General features: G+C 38.3%; 1 protein-coding gene across 2 annotated transcripts in view; it reads right to left on the reverse strand.

Annotated features, from left to right (window-relative positions):
* Positions 1-3897: 3897 nt before the first annotated feature.
* Positions 3898-18895, reverse strand: part of pik3r5 (phosphoinositide-3-kinase, regulatory subunit 5) — a 39019-nt gene continuing 24021 nt past the window's right edge. For both annotated transcript variants that reach the window (XM_007257141.3, XM_022675201.2), the window contains exons 2-19: positions 16016-16126; positions 15002-15102; positions 14770-14838; positions 14529-14667; positions 13713-13782; positions 12334-12508; positions 10891-11059; positions 10706-10774; positions 9439-10111; positions 8910-9069; positions 8498-8623; positions 8159-8290; positions 7871-7964; positions 5984-6060; positions 5759-5852; positions 5319-5401; positions 4321-4436; positions 3898-4196 (exon numbers count right to left, since the gene is read on the reverse strand). In XM_007257141.3, coding sequence (XP_007257203.3) covers positions 4049-4196; positions 4321-4436; positions 5319-5401; positions 5759-5852; positions 5984-6060; positions 7871-7964; positions 8159-8290; positions 8498-8623; positions 8910-9069; positions 9439-10111; positions 10706-10774; positions 10891-11059; positions 12334-12508; positions 13713-13782; positions 14529-14667; positions 14770-14838; positions 15002-15102; positions 16016-16115 — 2595 coding nt within the window. In that variant the 5' untranslated portion in view covers positions 16116-16126 and the 3' untranslated portion in view covers positions 3898-4048. The remainder of the gene's footprint in view (positions 4197-4320; positions 4437-5318; positions 5402-5758; positions 5853-5983; positions 6061-7870; positions 7965-8158; positions 8291-8497; positions 8624-8909; positions 9070-9438; positions 10112-10705; positions 10775-10890; positions 11060-12333; positions 12509-13712; positions 13783-14528; positions 14668-14769; positions 14839-15001; positions 15103-16015; positions 16127-18895) is intronic.

Consider the following 18895-nt stretch of genomic DNA (forward strand, 5'->3'; position numbering starts at 1 on the left):
CCACAGTGAAGCTTGTTTGAACACCCCTTTATTATGAAATACAAAACTACATATTCTGTTGTAATTTTGACATCTAGTTAATATGAAAAAATCTCAAATTCTTTGAGGTATTTTTGCCGGAAACACAGTAGTATGTCACAACTATGTTTATAGAAAATTTCCTCACTCCATCAGGTTGTTTATTTTATAATTACGACACAAGCTCTTGCAATAACAAGTTTTTTATTTTTCTCCACAGCAAGAAAAATCTTCTTGATGACCACCACTGTTCTTAGGTTAGCCCTGAGTGATGTAATTTTGTCTACTTTAATCAGTGAATTTTCTGTAGCCACTTAGACTGTGTGTTTGTTGTTGAGAGGTCAGGAAGTCGGGCCACAGGGAGGTTTATTTTAGCAGCACCCTGACCGGCCGCTCACGCTCGACCGCCCAGAAGAAAAGGCAGATGAAAATCTTGTTTCTTCCTGTCAGTGCGGGTAAGTTTAAGCAGGAGCTGCCATACTGAGACACTTCCTGCCAGAAAACGGCCTGGTTCCCCATTACAAACACACACTGCGTCTGCCTTAAAGTAGCCCATACACCCATACGTACATAACCAACCTATTAAACTGCAATAGGTCAGTCAGGGCCACACAATATACAATTTCAACATCGTTATGCATATCAAGCAAATTATGCTACAACTTTATTGTTGCATGACACACACACAAAAACTTTATAAAGTTTCAGTGTACATCAGATACCAGAAGAAGATTACATATATTACAAATTACAGATTACAAATAAAATATTTTTTATTATTAATATCATGCCGTGTCAAATTATGTCTCAGAAAAATATAATATTGCAATGTCAGGTTTTTCCTTAAAGCAACCCCTGGGTCAGTTCGGACCTGGCTGATATTTCTGAGCTTGGGTTCCCTGTAGGCCCATTAACACATTTTTTTAAACTCTTTTCACCCTTAGTCACTGAAATTCCGATATAATTTGAACATGAATACGCAGAACATTATAATAGGATTTTCCACTAAGTTCCATTAAGAATAAAGGGCCAGACTTAACGGTATCTGCAAAAGATGGTAAAGCAAAAAAAGTAGCATGATTATTTTATTCCATAAATAAGTAATACAATTAAATATGAAAATAATCAAATAATTTTTCATAAACAACCAAAGCTTACTGAAGGCATTGAGTTCTGTTGTTTGTTTTGGGGGCGATTAAGTGAAATATAGTATTACATAAAAACATTTTCAAATACACATTATAAGGTTTGCAATACAGTAATACATAAAAACATTTTCAAATACACATTACAAGGTTTGCAATTAATACTATAATACATTATAACTACTCAGGTGTATTTACTGATCTATCACGTATATATGGTCCATTATTTGCCGTGCATTTATGCATATAACAAAAAATATTTATATATACTTAAATCTTGCGGGTTACATGCAATTCAAATGTATCTTCCTCAAATCTGAAAACTAAACTAAATCTAAATCTAGTAACAAGGATTTTCCCAATCAGTCATAAATAATAATAGTAGACTCTCAGGAATGTGAACACTCTAGTAAAATGACATAGTTATATGCTTTCCATCATCACTGTCACTAGCTGGTCATTCCACATTTTAAAACGTATATGTGTATGTGTGTGTGTGTGTTTATATAAGTGGAAGAACCCACAAGACAGCAGGGTCGCTTTTGAGGAAATGCTCTATATTTGCCTACAGCTCACTTTCAAAAGTGCCACAAGCACTAGGTGAGTGAAACTAACTACATCTTAGCAGCGAACCCCCTAGTGGCGTGACTACAACTGCCACATACTAGCTTTATTGTAGTAACTACATAGCACAACAGAACCTAATTAAACACTCTAATTAATGTCTGAACTGTAATTAACATTATAACCTGTGGTTTTAGCTCATAGAGTGGGCCAGCTGTGCACTATGGGATAGAAAGCATAGTGCCACACTGCCCCTCCTAGCTGCACCCTCTGCACTCACACACATACAAAGGCTGAATTACTTACCCTATCATAGATGTGTTCACAGGTGTAAAGACTCGTGCTTACCAGCCTCAAGACAGCTAAGATAGTTAGCTAACTAGCTTAATAAATTTGTAAAAAAAAAAACTGCATCCACAACACTGTTATAATATGCTCACACTCAGTCATATTTCCAGCAATGACACACACACACACGGAAGCTAATCTGTTATTGTTGCTGTTTATCATTGCTATTATTCTCATCTTATTTTGTACTTTTTTTGCACAGTTCAAGCCTTCGGAGCCCCTAAAGGTACATACATGGTGTGCATGGCATGAAGTGGTGAGCACCACATAGTATGTGCTGAACACCAAAAGTTAATAAATACATTTAATAAAAGGGCACTTTGGGGCAGTAAGGGCAGTACTCCCCCTCTACACATGCCTGCAGACCAGTGAATATATTATCTGGGGCTCACCATTTAGTATCTGGTGTTCACCACTCTATACCTGGTGGTCATAATTTAGTATGTGGTGCTCACCACTTATTATCTGTCCTTTTAGGTGTCCGTATAAACCTGCCAGCTGCCCTTCACCCTAGATAAAATGATATCGAACAAAACTAAAACTTTCCTGAAACCTGATTTTACTTGAACTTGAAACCTGTAACTTACACTGTTTTGTGACAACAGCATTTGTATGATAAAATAATTAACAATCCACATACAAATCTGTGTTAAAGAAATTTATTAGATATTTGCACTTAGTAAAAAGTAATATACAGTAATATGTTATAATTTAAAAAACACAAAGACACAATAAAAGCACCCTAGGACTGAAATGTACCGTATTAGGGGTGTTCATTCAGCTGCCAGAGAGTTTTTTGAAATGCAGTGTTCATGCAAACACAAAAACTATCCTTCTGCTGTCAATCCTAACCTTCTGCAAGTGCTATAATATTTATGAGACCCCCCAAAAAAATCACACCAACAATACATTTACATCAATCAGTAGAGTTCACATAGAAGTGTTTTTAAAACTTGAGACCATTAAAACAAGTGAATCAGTTTTTAGCTAACTTTACAGCAACTGTAGACTGAGGTGTTTGTGAAATTATATATATATATATATATATATATATATATATATATATATATATAGAGAGAGAGAGAGAGAGAGAGAGAGAGAGAGAGAGAGAGAGAATATATACATATATGTATGTATGTATGTCTTCAAAAATCCCTATTTTAACAGGCCTCCTTAACTCAGTAATAAGACAAGACAACAGTGCCCTCTGCTGGTCAACCACGTTTCACTAAGAGGTAATTAATAGAGGAAATATCTGTCAGGATTTGAGAAAATTTATTCACAAATTCTTTATCTTCCAAACTGTTATTTAAAACCCCAATTATCTACAATAATATACACATCATATACACAAAACAGTGCAAAAAAGCACAGTGCCTGAGCCATTGAGCTGGTGCCAGTCCCTGTCTGGGTTTGTGTCTGGTACAGTAAAGAAAAGAATAGATACTCATTGAATGTGATTCCTGAATATCGCTGATTCCTGAGCTATAAACATGTAGCTACATCAAAACACAGTAGAGTGGTCTGTCTTTACAGTGTACAGTTCTGGTTTATATGTCCAGATGTATGGACACAGTAACCTTTTAAAGACAGAACTGTCCTCCTCTGAGTGCAGTTCAAGTGATTTTACCCTGAGCTGGAAAAACGCGTAGGAGTAAAGAGGTTAAGGGTTAGGTTTAAAAAGGTCATAGTTGGGGTTTAGGACTTTCAGGATAGAAATAATAGGACTGTAATTCAGAAATTGGCTTTAGACATTCAGGGTTGGGGTTTACTTTACTTTAGATTACTCCCTGACTTTTGGGGGGGGGGGGGGGGGGAATTCAGAGTTAAGGTTCATGTTTCACTGTTGGAGTTTAGTGGTTCATGACTGAGATATAGAGGACTACATGTTCAGGGTTAGCACTTTAAAGTGAAGATTTAGGGGCTTAGAGTTCAGGGTGGGAGCTTGGAAGTGCAGGGATGAGGTTTGGGGTTCAGGGTTGGGGTCCACTGAAGGTTGAGATGGGCAAGCAGAGCAGAGAGCAGAATGTGGGCTGCAGAGGCTGGACTTGAGTGGTCAGAGTCCTGAACCTTGGCCAGTTAGCAGAGCTGTCTGGTTTGTAACACACGGACACCTCACACCTAACAACAAACACAAGCACACACATATACAATAATTATTCATTCATAACAATTATTAAATAATTATCAGTGGATACTAAATATACTGGATGGTATATGACGATAGTAAGATGTGATTTAATACCGGGTCACACTCTGAAGAATCTTTTTCTCGTCCTGATCCAAACACACAGCGAATGTTGTGTTTCCTGATCCACACACACGCACCTTGTCCACTTTTGCCCGAGTGGTGCTCAGTTGCTGAGGAAATATAATATAATAAATAAATCTATAACTTTTATTTATTAAATCACACATTTTTAATTGTAGGAAAAAATATATATTCAATTTATTTCTTAATATTTTACTTAAATCTCCAAAGCTCTCCTCATGGAAGTCAAATATTATTTATAGTGATCATCATATCAAATCAGTGATTAATGATGTTAAATCAGGTGAACTGGTTATAGAATTAAACACACTCACTGGGATGCTTTCAGGATTCAGACTTGGGGTTTAGAGATTCAGGATGTTTTAGATGACTAGGAGTTCAGGATTAGGGGTTTTCTTTTGGGTTTATAGATTTAGAGTTAAGCTTTATGGTCCACTGTTGGAGTTTTGCGCTTTATGGTGGGGTTTAGTGGTTTATGACTGGGATTTTTTGTTTACCTGCATCTGTACTGACGTTATCTGGAGTTTATTTTAGGAAAAATGATTTTAAATAACATGCTTAAATGACTAAAAGGGTCGCTACTCTTTTTTTGATAGTTAATCTCTGTAAGTTTCTATTCTGAAAGCAAAGCCGCGAATGCTGCAGACTCAAAGTGAAAGTACAGTTTGACTTTTGCGGTTCGATGACACCAAAACACACCAAAACACACTGAATGTGAGAAACACCTTGAGATAAAAGGTGTTTGTTTTCTCGCTAGTGAGTTTAAACCAAAACACATCTGATACATTCTCTCAGGTTTCTGTGCTGTCTGCGACGCGTTGCTTCAGAGCGAGGGCAAACAGGGTTGTTTTCTTAGGCACTGCTCAACTAACCGCACCGAAGCAAGAGTGTGTGTTAAAGTGTGTTTGGAGGCTTTAGTTTGTTTTGTTTTTACTGTCTAAACCACAACGCGGCTCTTGCTTCCTGCACACCTGATTAAAGCTCTTCTTAGATTTAGAGTTCTGTCTCTTCAGCACCTCCGTCATTGTCAGCTGCAGACACTCGATTTTAGGGTCTGAACACAAAAACACACAAAACACATAACAAAACAATGTCAGATAAAACTCCAATAGATGTTTTAGCATTTCTAACACTAGATTTAGTGCTAGGCAGTCCTAATCACTTACTAATAACATGTGCTAAACATCACACTGGCTAAATATAGGTATTGTGATACATAGGTGGAGCTACAGTCTCTCATAAGAATGAGTACCTGTTACTACTACTCTAAATTTAGATATTGTGATATACTCTGAGCCGGAGCTATGGTCTCTCATTAGGGTGAAATATATATTAATAACACTCTAAATGAAGGTATTGTGATATATATATTTAATAACATTCTAAACGCAAAAATCTATTGCTGATGTACCTAGCTCCTCTGCGTTCCTGCAGGCTTTGATCAGATTTACTGACGTGCAGACTTTTTCGGCCCTCGTCTTCTGATTCCTACCACTGATTACCACCTGAACAACACACACACACACATACAGATAGAAAAGAGAAAAGAAAAAATAAAGTGATAAAGGTGTGTATTTATAAATACTGTGTAATGTGTCTGTGTGTGGGTGTATGTGGTGGTTAAGGTTAATATTACCTGGTTATAAACAACCTCCAGAGAGAGAGGCACTGCCTCACGATCTCCATCTATACCAAATCGCTTACTCGCAGCACCTAACAGAACAAAACACAACACACACACACACAATTATTACCATTATTCCGCTTTGTCCCACATTCAGTCAACAATAGATTACAGGATGAAATCCTCTCTCCCTGTGTCCCTGTGAATTAGATCTCAACCATTATATCAGTCATATAATGATATCAACTGGTATGAACATTTGATGATTACGAATAACATGGCAATAATTAGATATGGGTTCTAGCACTTCTGGGATTTAAATATAAACCTCAGACAACTGAATAAGAATCTAAACATAATCATGGATAAAACAAAGACACACCTCACCTTTAGTATTACAATAACATAGAAAAAACAACCCATATTAAATAAAATACATTAAGGCCAACAGTGGACAACCCTGGCAATATTATAAACAATACAGTATTTAAATGATTAGATATTATTCTGACAGATATTACAGTTTACCAGAGTGTACAAAGTTATGACTGTCATAGCTGGTCGTCAGTGAAGGTCTAATATTACTGCAGTAAATCATTAACATATAACGTGAGTAAAGGTTATATAAATATAATAATAAAACACTGGCTGAAGTTACAAATTATGAAACATTTTTCTGTCGACAATCACTATTGGTCATGATTTGCTGGTGTGGGGTTGTGAGCTGTGTGTCAGAGCTCCACTCTGAGCTTTACTGATTCCCTCTGAGCCGCTAAAGGTTGAACTGTTTGCTACAAGGTTGTTTGATGTGATCACGTTACAAACAGGACAACCACAGATGATAAGCTCCCACTGTATATATATATATGTGTGTGTGTGTGTGTTTACGAGAGACACAGACTGCAGGAGTTTCAGAGCTGTTTCTCGTGGGAAAGTGGCAGGTCAGTGACAGTGGGTGAAAGTGCACAGGGCGGCAACAGAACAGCACTGTTATTGTTGCTTAAATCAGGGCTGTTAGTGCTGGCTAAATTAACTGGTATCAATTAATATATAAAAAATATATATCTTATATCACTGTCCCACACTATCAAGTTATTTAAATAATGAAAAACAAAGTGCTGAATAAAAAGAAACTACCACATTTTGCTTATATGGATTTTAAACTGATATTTTACATCAGTGTGAAGCAGCCAGTTGACAATCCACTGTGAGAATGTGTTTGTGAGGGTTTTCTTAATACACTGCCTGACCTAAAAGAAAAAAGGCGCCATCTGGATTTAACTAAGGTAAGCAAATGATCTGGAGTTGCTGCAGTTGGTCTGCAGGTCTAGGTTCAACAACAGTATGTGCTGAAGGAATGAGGTCAGCTGACTACCTGAATATACTGAATATAGACCAGGCTATTCCATCAATGGATTTATTCTTCCTGATGGCTCAGCCATATTCGAAGATGACAATGCCAGGATTTATGAGGCTGGAATTGTGAAAGAGTGGTTCAGGGAGGATGAGATCATCATTTTTTTACACATGGATTGGCCACCACAGAGTCCAAAGGTTAACCCTATTGAGAATCTTTGGGATGTGCTGGAGAAGGCTTTGTGCAGTGGTCAGACTCTACCATCATCAATGCTGCTGCAAGATCTTGTTGAAAAATTAATGCAACACTGGATTAAAAAAAAAATCGTGACACTGCAGAGGATTATCGAAACAATGCTACAGCGAATGTGTGCGACAATCAAAGCTAAAGACGGACATTATTAGTAATCTTTTTGCTGGCAATTTTGTTTTGGTCAGGCAGTGTATAAGTGAGCTCAGCTTCCATTAAATTTTTTAACCCTTTTAAAAATTATGGGTAAATGTCTGTTATTAAATGCATGGCAAGTTGTAACTAGTAATTACCCATAGCTTTAATGGCTCTTGTTCCTGCCGTGTGTCCGAGTTCCAGAGAGTGGACGAACACTTCTGTCCTTATCTCACCACCAGCCAGTGTCAGCTGCAGAACACACACGCACACACACACATAAACACAAATAAATTAGTGCTGTCAACTTTAGCATGTTAACACATGCGCTTAATCTGGAAACTTTAACTTCTTGGCATGATTCACTCATTTTACAGAACCTGGTTTAAAAAGTAAACTACTTTTTATATATCTTTAAATGTATAGTAAATATATTGTATGTGCACCTCTGCTTGGTAGAGCTGAACGAGTGCCGGTCGCGTTGCGTTCCTGCAGTAGTAAAGCAGCAGGTCGGCTAGGATTGGTAAACCGTCTTCTGCTGAGTCCTCCAGCAGCTCGGGCTCAGGCTTAGATGTTTGCTGTAAGGTCCAAATGCACACACTTATGCTTTGATGATTTTTCTTTTCTTCAATATTTTAAATATTAACATAAAATATAATAAATATAAAAGCTACATTTTAAATATAGTTATATAAAATAGATAGAAGTAGTAAAATGTAAAAAATAGTAAAAAATGAATTATGATTATGAACTTATTGGACAGTTACAGGATGCACTAGACTCACCTTGCACACTATATGTAGTGGCAGGTCGAGCAGGCACAGTGTGTTTCTCTCGTACCAGGGGTCCAGCATGCCCAGTAGGGTTGCAATGTCGTTAGTGCTGTGCTCTGGCACGTCCATATTTACATCCTAAGAACACAAACACACACACACACACACACAATAAGAATATTCCAAGTATGAGAATATATAATGCATTGATCAGGATTAATATCTTATTTAGGTGCACCCTCCATTGTTCATTTAGTAATTTATTTGTTAGAATCGTAGGAAATAGAAAGAGGCCAGGCTTCTCATAAACTGGCTCGGTGAGTAATAAGATAAGAAAATACTTTTTTTTTTTTCATTAATCACAGATTACAGCAGCTAACGTACATATAGTGCATTGGTACTGCAAGTTCCTTTTTTTCCTCACCTGTGAAGCTTTAAGTGGACTTGCAGAGAACTGGGTCACTGCTCCGTTTCCTGGCGGATCTCTCCTCACTGGTACGAAGAAGAACCGGAGCCTGAAGGCCTTGCTGAGTCTCGGGCAGTCTCGCTCTTTTCTTCGCAGGCTGCTGTACGCCCGGGCCACTCTGCCAGGTATAGATGTGCATTTTAGACTAAACAACATTCGACAATTGTGTGCCAATCATTAATATTAAGTAGTTATTAAATTATGTAGTGTAGACGTTTCAAAGTTAAATGTACTAAAATATCCACAAACCATCCTCATAACGTGTGTGATTTACAATGGTGAATATTATTTTATTTATTTATTTTTAAGTGACGTATTTTGGCATGGCAACTCTTCATCACTTCATTTTACTTCAAAACAGCTTAATACATTATTTCATCCACTACCCTGCCAAATCTGCACAATTAAGACCAGTATATACCTTATAGTACTAGTAGATAGTATGCAACTGGGACACAGCCCAAGTTTCTTAATAACTGGACCTTACCTGCCGGCCACGTGGTCAGCACCGAACACCAGAACCCTAAGCAACGTAGCTCCAGGTTCCTCAGTCTCTGCACTACTAAGGATGGGCCTTCTCCTGTAGCGCACACAGCCCAGAGCCTGCTGCATCAGGAGGCTCTCAGTGAGCCCCACCTCAGAGCTGCGCAACAGGGCCTGCTGGGGGACAGAGTTGGAGCGTTTTGAACGAACAGAAGGCAAGATGTCTTTGGCCTCAGCGTTTCCCAGGCTTTTAGCGCGACACAGAGAGTGGCTGCTTTTTGCCTTGAACAGACGGGACAGGCGCTTAAACCCAGAGGAACTCTTGGGTTTTCCAGATGTTGGAGGAACCGGAGAGTCCTCCTCTGCCTCCTCACAGAAATCACTGTCAGTTCCAGAAGCCTGGGAGGAGGAGGAGAGCGTGGAGAGTGGAGAACACTCAGAGGAAGCCACAGAATACGTGGAGAACATTGAGTCTTTGGATGCAGTGGACAAAGACGACACTGTGGAGAACATGGACGCTCGCGGATCCATGTAGCTGAGAGTCCCGAATTCCTCCATCTCTTCCAGATCCTCCTCTTCATCCACATCTTCATCAACTTCGTCCTCCTCTGCTGGAACCTCAGAGGCCTGAATGGAGGCCAGCTCAGGCTCTGATTCCAAAAGCTCATTTAGGACATCTGCAAGACATAAGAAGAGTGAGAACGCAAAAAAGAGTTATATACTGAGCTAACTGTGTGTGTGAATGTGTGTGATGCTGTAGTATCATTTTCACCAGTGAGACTTTATATTTTGAGCTCAAACTGGTTAAACTGGTATGACCAATTCAACAAAGAATTGCCATAACCGTCGCCCTCGAAAATTTTTTTTTTTTATCTTTTATTATGATTATTTCTAATACTAAAATAATAATCATTTTTTATTTCAAAATTTTCTCCCATTTTCTTCGTAATTTACACAGCCAATTACACAACCCACTCATTAGGACTCAGCATTGCTGAGTAGCCAGCACGCTCGAAGGAAATCGCAGCGACTCGGTTCCCATATATCAGCTCACAGACCCCTTGTGCTGCAGACATCACCTTTTGGAGTGATGAGGGGAAAGAGCAACATCTACCCACCGAGAGAGGAAGGCCAATTGTGCTCTCTCAGGGCTCCGGTAGCCAATTGCAAGCTACATGAGCAGGATTTGAACCGGCAATCTCCTAAACATAGTGGCAGCGCTTAGAAATGCAAACAATGCTGGTGGGTGGAGCCCGGATTTAGATGCATACCAAAGTTATCAGTGTCCCAGCGGATTGTGTAGCATTTTGCTGTAGGCACCCTCAGAATCTGCAACATCCCTAGTAACAAAAACACACAGATATCAATCACTTAGTTCCTGAGTTCCCAACTAAATACTTTACAATCACAACTTAATCGGTCCTGACAACTTCAAAAGTGTTAAATTGCTGCTTACCATCCATCTTCTTGCTGTCGCATCCTGGGATATTGAGTTTTTCTTTAAGCTGCTCCAGTCCTTGTGCTACATGTGATCGAGCTTCATTCACATCCGGCATGGCTGATGCTGACTCCAGCAGCTCCGTTACCAACAAAACAGCCTGTTCCATCTCCTCTTCACCAAGAGACTGCAGAAAGAAACCTCACACTTAATACTACATACTAGTGGTGTCAATTGATGAAAAAAAATCGAATTAATCACTGAAGAATACTGTGATTAATTGATTAAATGATATATTTTTTTAAATGCTGCTACTTAACTGTATTTTTGGGAAGGGGATAAAAATAATAGTGTAGTTCGGTTTACACCTGGCAGACTAGATCCTTTTTAACTGTATTATAATATCTCAGGGTAGTTTTGATGCTTTTGAATCTAGAATATCGTAATGTGAAGAGTTACTAAGTTTAACTGAGAGTTTTAATGAAGAACATAAAGGCTAGTGTAGCTCCATATTCCACACTCAACAGCTTGAAAAGAGGAATCTTCCCATCAACTGTGGGTGTTTGGGTGTGCATGACCACTGTGTGTGTGTGTGAGAGAGAGACATAAAGTATAAATAAAAGCTAATCTACCTTCAGTAAGCATTGCTGTGTTATATATAAAACTACTAATGCATCACCAGGCTCTGTAAATTGTGTCAAATTAACATGTCAAAGTTTCAAGATTAACTGCATGTGTTAATGCATTAATGTTGGAAGCCCTACTAAACACTTATACATTAGGAACATCAATCTTGTGCTTTCTCTCACTGGCCAATTTTGTTGGACTCCCTAATTAGTGCTTTCACTTACTGGCCACTTTATTAGAACCCCCAAACTCACAGCTAGGGTTGCCAGGTCCAACAAAAGTATCCAGCCCAAAATCAGTCTAAAACCCGCCCTTCAGAAACTTAAACTAGCCCAAAATTTATGTGTGTCACACGTTTGAAGCTAATGGCAAAACAACTACGAGTGTACGACGAGTATTTTGTGTATAAGGGATGTATTATCAGTATTGCTATTTATATTTACGTCATTAACAATACTGTAACATACTGTTTTATTAGTTCTTTTATAAGTAATACCGTTGCCTTGTACACGTTTGCGTGCCGTGTTGACATAGCATCCAAGTCAACACCCACTTTTTTGTTTTATGGTGCCCGTGGTCATTTTTAAAAGTAGCCCAAAAAACATACCCCGCCACCCCTGAATTTTCACTCACAACTGGATTTTTAAACAAGCTCAATTTGGCGGGAAAAAAACACAAACCTGGCAACTCTGCTCACAGCCCCACTCTCCAAGTCTTTAGTTACAGGATGTATCTCATCTGCTGCTGTATAGCCAGTTCGAGTAAGGGGGTTTGGCTTTAATAAAGTGGCCAGTGTGCATGTGAATGGCAGACCGCGTGTAGGTGCGTGTGTACCTGCAGTGCTGTGTGTATGGAGGGGAGTGGGTATTTGGTGCCGAGTGTGGACTGGAAGGCGTGTTTTATGAGAGTGATGCTGGAGTCTCTGCGTGAAACCTCAGCTCCACTCATCTGCTCTAACACCGAGAGAAACGATGCAGGAACATCCGCTGGGTTCAGCAACATCACAGTACTGAAAACACACACAGACACACACACACACACACATATATATGAACTGGGTGTTCCTTTAAGTCACATAGAACAAACACAGGAAATTAAAACAACAATAACACCCTGTGTTGAATCATGAATATAAACAGATTAGCAAAACACCTGTATCTATTTACCTCCTGTAAAGAACATCCAAACGTTTCTTTTTAAAACAGTATTTTATAATACTTAAAAATGTTTTATTATTATTATTATTTTTACAGTTAGCAAATTCTTACAATCACAGCAATTCACCCTTGCCCTAAAGCTGCAAATCAACTGTCACACTACCACCACCATGTTTAACTGCTGGTATGATGTTCTTGTGTAACAGACCCCCTTTCTTCCATTTTATTTCAACTCAACAGCCCAAATAACATTATTCCAAAATACTCCAGGGTCATTAAGGTGATTCATTTTTCAAGTTAGGTCTGAAGACACTATTAATAATATACAGCTCTGGAAAAAATTAAGAGACCACATCAGTTTCTAAATCAGTTTTTCTGATTTTGCTATTTGTAGGTATATGTTTGAATAAAATGAACGTTATTTTTTATTCTATAAACTAAAGGCAACATTTCTCCCAAATTCCAAAAAATAAATATTGTCATTTAGAGCATTTATTTGCCTCAAATAATGCAAAGAAAACAAGTTCATATTCATAAAGTTTTAAGAGCTCAGAAATCAATATTTGTTGGAGTAACTCTGGTTTTCAATCACAAATTGGTTTGGTTTGCGCTGGCTTGTGATCATCCATCTTACTCTTGATTATATTCCAGAGGGTTTTAATTTGGTAAAATTTTAAGTTGCCTCTTATTTTGTTCCAGAGCTGTATATGCGTTAATAATTCCATGACATGCTGGATCATCCCACCAACACCCAGCTCTACTGTGTAGCTGACAATTTAGCTGACACTATTTAGCTGACAATCGGAAATCTAATATGGTTCACACATTCGGGCTTGATGTGTCAATCACATTGCTAAATATATAAACTTCACTTAAGATACACTGAAACAAACAAATAAACAAAGTCAACACTAAGCAACTGGATACACAGACACACTCAGGCGCACTCTAAGAACAGACACAGGAAGTAGAATCATCTTTGACCGCAGAGAGGGCCGGGCCTTAACGGCCACAGCAGGATTTCCTGTTTAAACACAGAAACACAGAAGCACTCACATGGTTCTTCTGCTCTGAACAGCAGCAGCAAGGCCCTGTTCCTCTCTCACCAGCCTGTGGTACGAAATCCCTGAGGCAAGCACACACACAAACACACAGGCGTTAGAACACAGGGTCACATTAGTTTGGGGTTTTGTAACATGTCTTTAGCAACTTCATCAATGTTCTGGTTTTCTCCAGAATTAACTAAACTGAGCACCAATAAATACAGTGTGGGTATTTAAATAAACACTCAGTGGCAGTATAGAGCCAATAACATATACAGCACATCCTCATCTCAATTAACTCCTTGCTTCCTTTGTAGTGCAGTATATAGGACAAGAAATAACAACTTCTACACCCAAACATGGCTCATAGTAGTGCTTTTGCCTGTGAAACTTAGTATAACATTAAAATACACCCAAATAAATATAAAGTCAGTAGTCAGTGCATGTGTTTGCCTGTAAAATGTATATATCATTAGAAAATCCCAAATAAACATGAAATCAGTGGTAAATAAGTGTGTCTACCTGTTAAACTTATATTGCGTATATAACATTAAAATACACCCACATAAAATGTGCCTACAAAACTCTAAGGAACATTAGAATAAACACATACTAGGCATTTAAAGGGAACTGGAACTACTGGATTTCCTCCAGTAAGGCATTGGGAATGGTTATGCTAATATACTGTACTCACAGAAAAATGAAAACAGGTTGTTTATTTTTTATTTGTGTCTTGTTCAGCTTACTGTTCAAACAAGCTTTGCAAAACCACTCACTTTTGAACAGCACTGTGTGTATGAGTGTGTGTGTGTGTGTGTATATGTGTTACCTGGTGCACGAAGCTCCTGCTGTATAGTGCTGAGAAGACTGCAGCACACGTTGGAGTACGGCTCAGGCCACGTCAGAAACCCATGGAACACCTCGCACGCCTCGGCCAGCAGATCACTGTCCAGTGGGCAGTGTGGAGTCTAGGGGGACATTACAGCAATGTGATTGGGTACGGCAGAGTCAGGGTGCCGGCATGATAGGCTTAGAAATAAATCATTTAATAAAATACATTTTAATCTCACCTGTATGAGTGTTGACTCAAACATGATGGCCAAAGGAGCCACCAACTCATACTCATTCTCCTCCTGCACCTGCCAATTACACACACACAAAACAATATACCTATTAATACTATATGAGATTGTTCTTCTCAAATTAACACACAGAGGCCACAAGAGGGCACTGTAAGCAAGAAATATATAATTTATGGTCCTCACTAATGTAGCAAAAGCTTATTTGAGTGAGTGCACTGACCTGTCTGGCTTTGGTGAGGATCTGCTGGAGGAGGATGAGGAAGTTTTCAGGATCTCTCCTTAAGAGTTCTTCCAGACTCCAGCGGTTCATACACCAGCCAGCTACACAAACACAAAAAATCAAACACAAAATCAAACATGTAAACCAACTAAACATGGGGTTCCTCATTCCAGTCTGTGTGGGGGAGTACTTAAAATCTAATTAAGTGCACTTCAAATCTGCCTATATACACTTTATATCTAGAAAAGTGAACTTCAAAACTATGCAACAATACTTTATAGCTAGTCAAACACATTTCAATTCGAAACAAGCATACTAGAAATTCAGCCAAGTATATTTAAAATCCAACCAAATGCACTTCAACCCTAAAGAAGCACACTGTAGCTCTATAAAGCCAGCACTAAACAAGAACACTTTAATTCTTAACAAGCATCATTCAACTCTAAACAACCACTTTTCAAATCTAACCAACTGTGCTTCAAATCTAAATGAATGTGCTTCAAATTTATCCTTAAATCCCTTAGGTGTGGTTCAAATTAAACTGAGTGGACTTCAAGTATGACCAACTAAAACTTACAATTAAAAACTTACTTGCTAAGCTTACTTAACATTGGAATAATACAATTTAGTCCAGTCTAAGCAACCTTAAATTGGTAAAAACCTAATCCATCACCAAAGCTAGAATTTCATAGAAATAGAATGTAGAGAACATTTGACTTCCTTTCTGAGACCAAGTGTCAAATTAAGCATTTCCTTTATCATCTTCTCTCTCTGAGCTGCAGATCTATTTACACTCGCAAAGGCTCTATACACACAGCTGAGCTGGAGGTGAGAGAAAAACACGTCAAACGCTTGCTCAAGTAACTCAGATCAGCAGAAATACCTTCGTGTTAACAGAAGACTAAAAAAACAATTCACAGCTTTAAAAAACATTCAGCCTGTTTACTGTGCACCTGTAAATTTGATGCACGTCTTTTTTGCTGTGTGTTGTGTGTGTGTGTGTGTGATACTCACTGTTCCAGGACTGTGAAAGGGTGCTGGATGCTTGTAGGCCATCCAGACAGCGGTCCAGAGCATGCTGGATCCGGTCCTCTGTGCACGAGGTGTGCTGCATCTTCACCCTTCCTGAAACACAAATGTAAAAATGTATTGTAAATGTAATGCTTAGTATGACCTACAGCACAAACAAGCAGATAATCTCATACAACCTGGGTAAAAGTATAACAACCCCTTGTTCGTAGAAGAACTGCATTACAGAGATCTTACAAAAACAATGTCAAAACACCTAAGAATCAAAAGGGCAGACTAGAATTTACCACTAATTTGTCTATATACAATACCTTTGCTCACATATAAATTAGGTGGTTTGCCATCAAAATATGGCAGGTTGTAACTAAATGTAAATAAAAGCTGATTTTTTTTTATTTCCTATTTATTTATTTTATTCAAGTCCACTCTGCTAAATAGAAAGCATAAAAAGAAAACAAGAAATAACATTTCTGTTCCAATATTCTTAATTTTAGAGACTCTAGAATTAAAATACATACTGTTCTTTAAAAAGTCAGTTATCTTCAGACTGACCTCACATTGTGGTTCAGAAATATACTATTCACTGTGTGGATATTTAAACAAACACACACACAAATAGGTATAAACTCTGGTCTCTGACAAATCACAGCACATTTACCAAAATGGACAGAAATAGAGAACCGAAACACTGGCCTAATTCCATAGCACTGCTTAATCAGTTCTGTAGAATAGGATATGAACTTTATTTCATCAAATTAGGTCATTGTCCTATTCTCCTACAGGATGTGACCTTAAACTACTCATCAGCTTCCTCTGCTAAACACCATACTCACATTTCAACATACTAAAATAAGTGGAAAAGAAAATTAACAAACTTTTCCCTCCTCTGTTTAAATATAGTCAAATATAGGTCAGAAATAAAGGGCATTGTTTTACAATAGAGCTATAAGGCTAATCTAGCTAATGCACCAAATGTTAGCATAGTGCTAACTGAGTGTCTAATTCTTAACACTCTCCTCAAACTGTTCAGTAATCTCTAATAGACTTCGTTATGTGTTAAAATGTTTTTGTTTCTAAATCCTGAATTTTGTCTGTTTGTTCATGTTTATTTAGGACCTTAAAATGATTTTAATGTGAATCATCTAAATCATTTAGCACAATGTTACCTGTTAATTTGTGGGTACACTTACATTGTAACTACAATGCTAATCTAAAGAAGCAAACATGCTCTAGCAAAAAGAGAGAAGGAAAATGAAAAGTATACAGCAAATCATTTTCAATTATTACAGGAAAAAGTATACCTGGATTAAACAAGAAACAATGCTAAACTGAGTAGTAAGCAGTATATTGATGCCTGAATCATGCACATGTTTTATGCTGCATTCATTTGACCTGGAATTTATTTTTTCCAAGTAGAAGATTTAACCAAAATGCCCCCACAAGTCAGGAGTCAAGGGGAAACTTCAGACACTGAACATGACTTGGACTATAGACTACTTTTTGCATAAAAAGGAAACTTTTTGAAACTTGTTGAATTTGTTGAAAGTTTAATATTTAAAAGGGCTGGTCAGATATCTAAAGGGCCTTACTAAACATCTCTGTCTCTCCTGAGGGAAGTAAACACACGCCGCCGTTTTGCATGACTGTCACAGATAGAAGAGTTTAGGCAAATGATCCAGCTTCCAAGAACACATGGATAGTTTTGGGGAATTTCTGGGGATTCTAATCTACCTGATGTTTGTTTTCCTTCCTGCTTATAACTAAATCAGCTAATACCTGAGTATCAGTGCACAGCAGGCTTTAAACAACATGACTAGCTCCACGGAAAACACCACATGTAAATGACAGAGTTACAGCTGGAGGACAACAGGAATTAATAAAGTACTAGAGCCTTAAGAGGTGTCATCATAGTCAGGCCATCAAATGTAATGCTATGGGTGGAAATTGCAACAGGTCCCATAATGAATCACCGGAATATATATTTATCATCATTCCATCGTTTTTTAATTCATTTTAAGTGCTCAGGTGTTTCTATTTAGCCCTGCTTTAGATCACTGAATTAGAGGTCTCTGAAGACAGACAGGTTTTGGCTCTTGCTCATGAATATTCATACATACAAATATATTACCTCTGATTGGCTAACAGCATTGCAGCAGAGAACGCCTACCTGCTGCCCCCCCCAGTCAATTTTACAACTCAAAAAGGACAAAATGTTTTCAGAGATACAGCCTTAGTTATAAAGATATAGCACTGAGTGCAAGGTAAAGTTAACCACTTAACGTCAGAATCGAGCATCCCCGGGGCCGAGAAACATTATCAACACTGCCAGCCGAGCCCAGACTGCCCATCCCGGTGGCGCTCTCTCTCCCCAGGGCTGAGAAACATGAAATCATCCAGAGATCTGGTTGAAACCTACAGTTATTTAGACAAGATAGCTAACGCTAACTAGCACTGTAAACAAAAGCTGTGAGCTCCACCTGTGGGCAGTCCTGAGTTGTAAAACGCTAAGTGTGAAATGGTACAATTCATGAAAATGAGTAATAAAAACGCTTTTATTGGAAAGTACAGAAACAAGTGAAATTCTTGAGCCCTGTGTCTAAGCCCAATTCTCCTGTGCGCACACTAAGAATGTTACCCACAACGCTATCTTCACAACATTAAGTAACAACACTGAAACTACCACCAGTCTTAGAAGTCCCACTCTGTTTATGATGGACACTTCCTCTTTCCACACTTGCCATAAATGCGATTCTGGCATTTGGTGGCTAAATTCAGTTTTGGCTGAGATGTGTCAGGACCTCGTGACTGCGCAAGAATTTCCATTCACTGAGAACAAGGATAGAGGTATGCTGACAACCGCAGTTA

This window comes from Astyanax mexicanus, chromosome 5 (assembly GCF_023375975.1).
Source record: "Astyanax mexicanus isolate ESR-SI-001 chromosome 5, AstMex3_surface, whole genome shotgun sequence".
Classification (NCBI taxonomy): Eukaryota; Metazoa; Chordata; class Actinopteri; order Characiformes; family Acestrorhamphidae; genus Astyanax; species Astyanax mexicanus.